Below are 10,258 nucleotides of genomic sequence, written 5' to 3' on the forward strand. Positions count from 1 at the left end.
ATCTGGTTTTATCACTGGCAGCAAAAAAAAATCAGCATTTCTTTACATTTTCATTTTTTTAGGTGGGCCTTAATACCCATACTTACCTTATATATATATATATATATATATATATATATATATATATATATATATATATATATATATATATATATATATATATATATACACATATACATTTACATATACATATTATACAACCTATTAAAGTAAAAACAGTTTTGTTATGATGCTATCAAATAAAAGTCAGTCTAAACATATTGGTTTTCTTAAGTTACTCAAAGCTGAGCAAACAATAATAACATCATCAAATAGTTTCAACAATGTAATTGGAAACTCTGTTACCAAAATTCGAAATGTCTTCAGTCTTCTTATAACTTGTTCAACCAAGATCATTAAGTTAGCGATTTCCTTTGTTTTCTTTACTTCATTAGGGGTCATTTGAGCTGCACCTTTCCGACTAGGTGGAACAGTGTAGTAGATCAAATGTTCAGAACATTCAGTATTAACATTGAAACCTTTATCATACATTATACGTGAATATTTTGGAATGTAATCTAAATAGTTGCTGCAATTTGTAATTTCTTTATCTGAAATTGAACCTCCGTAAGCTTTAGAAACAAAAACTATTGATGAATTTAGAGCTACAGATACTAATATTTTTACAGTATTATGATATTTATATTCACTCCATGTTAGTTTCTGTAAGTCTAAATTTTTTAGTGTTTCAATGAAAAACTCTGTTCCATCTAAAATTGAGTGCAAGTCTGAATAATTTAATTTCTTAAATCTGTTTGGCATTGTCTGAACTATAGCATCTTTATTTGGAACAAAAACCATGTGCTTTAAAAGCGAACTAGAAGCTTTCACCCATGTAGAAAATATTGCACTTGCTAATCCTAAAGATATATTAAATCTGTCAGCAATATCAGTTGTTAGTAATCCAAGTCTTAGCTTTATTAGCAACATTAAAAATTCATCTTTGCTGCATAACTTTCGTTTTGGTCCAAATACTTTAGGTCTTTTTCTAATATTTCGAAAAACACCAGTAGATGTTTTTTTAGCACCTCGCCATCTCTTTTTAATTAATGGTGATATTGCACTATGTAATTCATGAAACACACTGACAGACATAAGACCAGTGTAAAAGTCACAAGATCTATCACTTTTTAATAAATGTTTGTATACCGGTAACTTGCAATAACATGATTTGTTTATATTATATTTATATAAAATTTTATCTGGTTTCATAGTAATTACTGATGTGGCTGTGATTAATTTTTCATATAAATTTTTATTTTTTTCAATTTCATGCTGAAGTTCTTTTTTTAAGTTGTCAATTTCATTTTTTAATTCTTGATGCTCTACTACAGAACAACATTTAACATTAAATTCAGCATAATCTGATGGATCATTATTTGAAATGGTTGTAATACTTGAAGACTGAATAAAGTTAAAATTGATATCATCAGCAACATCAGGAACTGTTTTAGTATTATTTATTGTTAGTGGAATTTGTGATTCTTGTGGTAAGGTTGTTTGTGACTGATAGTTTAATTTTCGTCGAGAAGTAGTTGCATTTAATAATTTAAGTCTTTGAGTTGCATCATAACCCAGATTTAATGAAGGATATCGATTTATAAATGATGGTGCCCTATCAGGAAAATGATCAGAACATACTCTCATTTTCGATTTTATTGAAAATAATTTTCCAGGACGTGATGATGTAGGACTTACACGATTAATTAATTTTCTCCATTTTTCTCTGAGCTCTGGTTGTTTTTTTGCTGTTGGAAATGCATGCAATCTAAAATGAAAAAATTTGCACATATATAAATAAAATATTTTATGATACAATTGATAATAAAATATTATTTAAATTGTTATATGTATGTATGCATGTATGTATGTATGTATGTATGTATGTATGTATGTATGTATGTATGTATGTATGTATGTACAAACACATATACACACACATAATGGAAAATAAATACTTACTCATATGGTAGTTTGCAGTTGCATAAGTTAGAGCTTCGTTTAACATTGTGTATCTCACATAAATTATCTTTCCACATTTCCTGATTGTATTCGTTATTTTTGCAATTAATGACAGCGCATGTTTTTGATCTCTTAAACTTTGTATATGGCATAGGCTCAGTATTTTCATTGTTTTCCATGATAAACCTTAACTGTTAAAACAATTTTTATTTTGACTTTTACTTTGCTTTTATCACTTTAGACATTTAACAAAATAAATATATCATTGGTTCAGTACTATCTCTTGGTAAATCTGCAATGAAATCGCTGCTAAAATAACGTTTGTTTACATTTTTACTTCCATTTCTGCGCGCGCATAAACTTTATCTTGGAACTGTGAAAAGGTGTATTGCGATTTTTTTGTTGCTCATAACCCCTCCTCCACTTCCGCCGGAGGGGAGGGGCATTATTTATTTTAACTTTTTTATAATAACATATATAATAAGTCACATTTTTGCATAAGATGTCATAACATTTACGTTCAGCGGTTGCAAAGTAGCTTTAGTTATAATTTACAATATTACTTTTATTATATTGCATTAAATCTAACGGCTGTATTTTTGTAAAATCAATGAACTTGATATAATCTTCTTTTAATTAATTATTTAATTTTCTATTTTATTTACATATTTTAAACTGTTTAAAACAACTAGAATATTTCATTTTCTATAAATTTTTAACAGTGAAAAAAATTATTTAAAACTCTAACAAAACAATCTATAAATTTGAAACAGTTATAAAAAACTATTAAAAATGACGAAAACATTGTCGTGATAAAATGTTAGAACTTAACATTTTAACGAAATTTAATAAAAGTTAGCGTTCACTTTATTCATTCAATAGAATAAAGCGAAAGAAAAAAATATGTCTAAATAATAGAATCTTTTACGATGTAATTTTTTTTGATTGCTAATAGAAAAAGTATTAGATCGTATTCGTAAATATTTTGATCGTTTTGTAATTATTTCACTAGTTTAATGCTTAGAATTTTTTAGGATTTTTACTAACAAAAAATTGTTTTTACTAAGCAAAAAATCATACGCCATTACAAGTTATTATTTAATATTTTAATTTTAAGGGGTTACAATGCGCTACCATAAAATTAAAAGTTGTCACAATTTTCTTCCTCGCTTTCACTTTCTTTCAAATCCGATATTGTAACTGTCGCTAGATCAATGTCTGTTTTTCCTAACTTTCTCTTTCTTTTTTCCGGATAACGATGAAAATTTGCTGACAATCGTCTAACTTTATCATTATACGATTCGTCCATAGCAGTATCAGGTTCAAATTTGTCAATCTCAGGATCCTCTTCACTTATCCGAAGTAGAGATTCTAAGAGATCTCGTCTAAAACAACTTCTCCAGTCATTTTTTACGCGATTCATACATGAAAACCTTCGTTCTACTTTCGCATTTGTAAAAGGACAAATTAAAATTAGTTCAAAAATATCAAGAATGTTTCGGCATTCTTTGACCAAATTTGATTCGGAAAAAACAATTTCCCAAATTTTCAAATAATGCTCATTTTGATTGTTACTTATGATGGGAAACATGTATGCTTTTAAAATGATCCACTCATGAAGTATATTATTCAAATCACATCCTACTCCAATTAAAAATTCAGAAAAATGTTCAACAACTTCACCGATAGCTTTATCGCCAAAAGTTCCATCATTCACATTTAACGGTCAGTTACAAACGTCAAGTAAAGCTACCAAATGTATAAACAATGGTGATTTTTGGAGAGATTGAAAACGGCCTTCCATACATATGGTAATATTTGCAATAATTAGCTTGTACTGGTCAAGAACATGGCTATTAACCTCGGTATATTGAGAAAGTGCAATATTTTGATAACATTGCTTTGAATCAATTGTCTCAATATCTTTAGACAGTTTTTTATAATGGGTAATAACACTTGTATCATCAAGCAAATTGTCTAGCGAATTTTCTAGAAGAATTTGCAACTTGGCGATTGTCCATGTAAATTCTTAAACTCTTCTTACAAATTTTACTGGATCATGAATATTGTTATGAAAATTTAAACTCAGACGCCGAAGAGGAGATAAAACATCAAGATATATTGATAAATGAATAGGCACAGACGCATTTTTCCATCGCTATAAAAAACCCTTTAACTCTGCTCTCTTTGCTACCTGGAAGCCTGTTATAGCCAATGATTCAATATGTGTCATAAACACACCATAATTTTCTAAAGCAATTGTCATTGCTTTATACTTGTGATCAATCCACCGAGATCCGCATGCTTTTTTTGGTTTCGGAACGCTATTACCCCAAGCTTCGGCTAATCCTTGTAGTTCTCGGTAGCGCTTTGGTGACTTTTAATACGAGTGATAAAGTTGTAAAAGTAGTTTGTCAACAGATTTAAAGGCAGATAAATTTTTAAACGCATCTTTTAAAGCAACTTCAAGTCGATGGTTAAAACAGTGTACAACTTCCGGCCAAGGAGTACCTTCCTTTAGTAATGCGCCTAAACCAGCATAAGCTCCTAGATTAACGATAGTTCCATCAAGATTTACACCCAATAGATGTTTATTAGAATTGGTAATACCAACTCTTGTAAAAGCGTCTATTATACATTTTTTCAGGCCAACAGCATTAGAATTCTCTGCCGTTTTAATAGATAAGAATTCTACTTTCGGACTACCGTCTTTTAAATAAAGAATGTAAATCAATTCCTGTTCGAATACAGCTGAATCTGTGCTTCCATCACAGAGAACACAGTAAAATCTGCAATTTTTTAATTAGGTAAGAATACTTGCTCGACTTGCGACCATTTTAAAAAAGAAATTGCCAAAGATCACTCAGAAGAGGAGTTGAGGCGACTGACAACAGAAAATGAGCACATTTAAGAAAGGGTCAAGTTTTTTATGACCGAAAAAGTACAGCATTGCGAAAAGCCCAGATACTTCCAGATTTTGCTGCAGCTACGTTTGATTTCTGGAAAAATCTACCAACGCCCAACATAACAACAAATAATATTTACTACATGCGACAATTATCAACGTATACTTTTAATGTACACAATTTAAGGAGTGGTGACGTCAACCTTTTCTCCTATGATGAAACTGTGGGGAGAAAAATGACGTGGCTTTTATGCTACTTTATTTTTTCATTTTATTTTTTCACTTTGTTTATTTTTTACCTGCTGAAGTTACAAAGCTGGAACTATTCTGTGATTCGTGCCCTGGTCAAAACAAATACTGGACCATCATATGATTCCTGCATTTCATGGTTCACCACACACGACGTTTCACCAATGTGAAACTAACCTTTCCTATTCGCGGACATTCCTTCATGGAGTGTGACAGGGGACAGGGACATGGCTGTCATCAATCAAAAACTACCAATGAACACACCAGGGGAATGGTACCAGCATTTCAGGGAAACAAAAAAAACCCATCCCTTTTCAAGGTTGTCACAGTAACCAACACTATGCTACTGAATGTGGAAAATCACATTTCCATCAAAAGAAGTCTTCCACATCATGGACAATCAACCGCCAACAATGGTGAGATTGATGCCTCTGACACTGACGATGAAGAGGAAGATTAATTATGAACAGCTGCTTCCCTAATTCAAGGCCAGTTTTTTCCTTGTATTTTTTCTTGTTTTTTCCTTTTATATTTTGATTTAAAAATATTTTTGTAGTCAAAGGAGTTTAATATGTTTTAATTTATGTTTTAATTTTTTGTTCTATTTTATGTTCAGTTTTTTTGTAATCGTAGCCTGTAAATGTAGCATACTTTTTATTTCTGACAATTTTGCATGTTTGGTTAAGTCTCTTTGTCATTTATGAGTGTCCACACTAGATACTTTAGTCTTTTAGAGAAGAAAATTTTGTGCAACGCAAAAACAGGGAATGTCGTTTTTGGACATGGGTGACATAATGCTTTCTAAAATCCAAACAATACATTAAAAACTTTATATATAAACAAATTTCAAACCTTGTCTGGATACTGATTACGGACAAACAAACAAAAAACTCCTGTACGCTTCACTGACAGGTAGAAGAAGTCTTAAAAACTTGATTTTTAGTTTTCTCAGTTTGCAAAAAAATGACAACCCCTGTTTTTTCCTTGCACCCTTTATATATATATATATATATATATATATATATATATATATATATATATATATATATATATACATATATATATATATATACATACATATATATATATATATATATATATATATATATATATATATATATATATATATATATATATATATATATATCTGTGTGTGCGTTTATTTCTTCGATGGATTGAATATATATATATATATATATATATATATATATATGTATACATATATATATATATATATATATATATATATATATATATATATATATATATATATATATATATATATATATACATCTGTGTGTACGTTTATTTTTTCCACGGATTGGAATATTTAATCCACTGAAATAACGAAATTTCGAAGAATCCGTAAATAATTAATTTTACTACATTTATTTTGTGGTTTTGGGCTACAAATTACTTCGTTAATTTAACGGAAAAAAACTATCTGCTGTTTTTTCTAACGGATTGTTTTGAAAGCTAATCACCAAGTCTTGCATTAACTGTTTTTGCATATTTTATTTTTTTCACATTGCAAGGCTGATCATCAAAAACAGCATCAACATATTCATCTACTTATGCCTCTATATAATCAGGTTCGGATAGTTGTGCAAATCTTTTTAGTTAATGTTTAGAAAATCATAACCAAGCGCAACTTCTCTCAGTTGTTTCTCGTAGTGCTCAAATATGTTTGAGTTCATTCCAACTGCATGATATCCTTGAAGTCAAAGAGTATAATATCTTTGCTCATGTATTCGAGTATTAACAAAGAAGCATTTTCGAGAACTTTTATGCAATTGCAATTGACACAGTCTAAATACGCATTCACATGCGGAAACTTGTGTGTCTTGTAAAATTACTATTGTGCAATATTTGTGCTTGGATCTTTTTATTGCCTGGTTAACGCTTTGATTCGAGTTCGTTGGGTCAGATTTAGCAATATATTTGGCAACATAATGACCAATAGCTTCATTGGATCCGCAAAGCTGTATATCCATACTTCCATCCCACATTAAAAGAATTATTGGACGATAAATATTAATAATTTTCTCTTGTGCTGTTTTTTTCAACATACAAATTCTGCCATTATTTTTAGCAAAACCTTCATTTGTTTCAGAAATAGTTTTGTTGGCTTTACATACTTGTCTTGGGAATGCATATCTACAAATGTCATTATTACTTTAGTAGCAAGTATATGTGTGATGATGTACTTGATTTCTTTTCAAAAGATTATGTAACTCTTTGTCTTAATTGTCCGATAGTAAATGACAAGAAACAACTTCATCAACTAACTTTAGACCTTCTGAATTAAATTTGCCTCCCAAAACTACATTGTTTGCATTAACAAATGCCTCAAAAGCATCCGATAATAAATAAATACATTTATAATTATTAAATATAATTAATATAATTAATAAATTGATTATAATTATTTAATAAATCTATTTAGTCGTAATATTGTAATATAGTAGCCATAATTTAAAAATAACTTTAGTAAAATTATTTAACAACAAAAGCAACAGTTATTACTTATTTTCAAAAGCATGATTTTTTGAAAATAAGAAGTAAATGCTTTTTTTATTTTTTTATTATTTCAAAAAATTGAAACTAATGCGTGTTTCAGAAAAAGAAAAATGTATTCCTTAGAACTCTTAATTTTATTATGATTCAATTACGTGACATAAATAAAGACTTTATAGTTTCTGCATTTTTTTTTTTTATCGTTGTAAAAAAATATTGCTATTTTTAATTGTTTATGCGACACACTGATCGCAAAAAACGACCAACGGAGCCGTCCAATTATGTACACTTGGGAGATGTGATAATAGAATTAGATTGTAGATGATGTCATAGAGTAACAATCGTGAATGTAAAAACTAGTTAGAAGGATGAATAAAATTTCACGACTAAGGGAGAGGGGGAACAATAACTCATGCCCTAGTCATCCTTAGCAAATGATAAAACAATGGTCCAAGAGTATACAAGTCTATATAAATCCGCTGGTTTATTAATGGCTATCATAACTAAAATTATTATGTAATACAAATTAATGAAATAAAAAAGTAGACAATATGAAATGGTTATTAATGATGGCTCGGAAAATATGTAAAGAAAAAACAAAAGATGCGCACCCAACAAGGCTCGAAATCTATAACTTCAGTTTATGTGAAATCTATAACTTCATTGTCTTTATGTGAATTTTTAGTTTGTAAAAGTAATATTTTCAATGGTCTAAACTCTAGTTAAAAAGTTGATAACTACCTGTTCCATTAAACTTTGAATTTACCCAGTTCACCATTAATTCTAATTGGAGCCATAATAACCAATTATAATTAAGTAGTGGATGAATGGTGATCTCTACCTCAGGAATGCACTGCGATCACTTATGACGTTTAGGGGAGCCCGAGACCTGCGCTAACGCCACTCGTCAGAGGAGTGTCCTTGCAACAGACCACAGTCTTTATTCACCATCTTTTCTCGTAAATTGGCGACTTATGACTACTGGACAAGTTTCCACTAAACGTTGAGTTTTGTCAATTCTAATACTTGCTGGATCTAAATTTGGTTTGCCATCATTGGAAATATTCCAAAGTGAGAATTCCTAATATTTTATTTATTTAGCCAGTTCCAAGGATTCCATTTGAGTATGTGTATCCAGGGGCGAATCCAGGAAATTATTTGGGTACATTTGATTTTTCCACGAGCAACTTTTCTCCAGCACACACACACAATTTCGGAGTTGGAGGGGAAGTAATTAATACACCATATATATATATATATATATACCGAGTTCCGAAAAGATCTTTATAGAGGAGGGGGAAATAACGTATGTTTTTTGCCGAGTTATCTCTAAAACAAAAGTCCTTGTTTACTGACATTTGCTGACTATAGTTCTAAACTTGCCAAATACTATTTTAAAATTGCTGACTAATTTTTCAATAAAGTTTTGGTAGGGAGGAGGGGGGCTTAGACACCTACCTCCCTTAGTGACAACCCTGTATTTATAACAAAAAAAACACAAGGATATTGCTAAAGCACCTTACCATAGTAAAATTATATATTTACATAATATTTAGAAATTCATTTATATTGACAAACTAGATTTATTTGTATTGACAAACTAGCTTAATATTTTCACATTTCATTTTTAAATAATAAACTTACACATTTTACACATCTTATATTTTTATTGTAAAAAAAATGTATATTATCTTTATATTGTCGCAAATATAAAAAATATTAATATAAAAAAATAATTACTTGCTACAATAATAAATATTGAATTATATATAGAGAAAATAAGTGCCGCAATCTAAGTATTACATTTTGCAAATCAAAAATAAGTTTTAAAATCATCATTCTAATTAACCTTGCAAAATACATTAAATTTAAAAAAACTTAAGAAAATAAAATCATTTACACTATTTTATTACAACGTAGCATTTAAAAAGAAAGATAACAGCAACAACGATAATTCTGAAACCAACATGTATGTAAAACAACAATGTATGCCAATAATTTCTCTATGCCAAATAATGATTCAAAAAGATGTATGGCTTTGAAAATAGTCGTTTTTTTTACCAGTGTCAAATTAGGCTGACTTTTTTTCTTCTGTTTTTCTTCTTAGTATTTTGTATTCTTTCAAACTTTATATTCTAATTTTTTTTATATATATATATTTAATATTTATTTTAATTTCATTTAAAAGTTAATCTACAATTTATAGTAGCAAACTTATCAATAACTTTTTTTAAATCTATCACTATCTTTGTATTAATTTTCATCAATCTTTAGGTGGTCTTGAATTTAAATCTATCACTATCTTTGTATTAATATTCATCAATCCTAAACCAATTAGGTGGTCTTCGCATGTAATTTTTTAGGCCCCTCACACTCACATGAAGTTGAAAAATGACCCTTCACACTCACATGAAGTTAATAGAAAGGTAGCAAGTAACTTTAGACAAACTTTTATGTTTTCAATACCAGGAAAATTTATCGCTTTTAATTTTTCAGAAATATGAGAAAGAGCATCTCCTTTAAGATTTAACCAGAAGACTTCCCATAAATCAAGCTCACCCGATAAAGCAAACGGATTTGGTAAAT

At 29.2% G+C, this 10,258-nt stretch overlaps 1 protein-coding gene across 1 annotated transcript; it reads right to left on the bottom strand.

Moving 5' to 3' along the window:
- Positions 1-246: 246 nt before the first annotated feature.
- Positions 247-2,180, bottom strand: LOC136079148 (uncharacterized). Its single transcript, XM_065794867.1, has 2 exons — positions 2,002-2,180; positions 247-1,807 (listed from the first exon to the last, which is right to left on the bottom strand). The coding sequence occupies exons 1-2, from the start codon at positions 2,178-2,180 to the stop codon at positions 247-249; spliced, it is 1,740 nt and encodes a 579-aa protein (XP_065650939.1).
- Positions 2,181-10,258: the final 8,078 nt, after the last annotated feature.

This window comes from Hydra vulgaris, chromosome 04, assembly GCF_038396675.1.
Source record: "Hydra vulgaris chromosome 04, alternate assembly HydraT2T_AEP".
NCBI classification, from domain to species: Eukaryota; Metazoa; Cnidaria; class Hydrozoa; order Anthoathecata; family Hydridae; genus Hydra; species Hydra vulgaris.

Excerpts from the sequence above, each read along its gene's own strand:
- LOC136079148 (XM_065794867.1), bottom strand. The coding sequence starts at position 2,180 with ATGGAAAACAATGAAAATACTGAGCCTATGCCATATACAAAGTTTAAG. Across the intron at positions 1,808-2,001 it reads AACTGCAAACTACCATATGA|ATTGCATGCATTTCCAACAG; the intron begins GTAAGTATTTAT and ends TTTTCATTTTAG.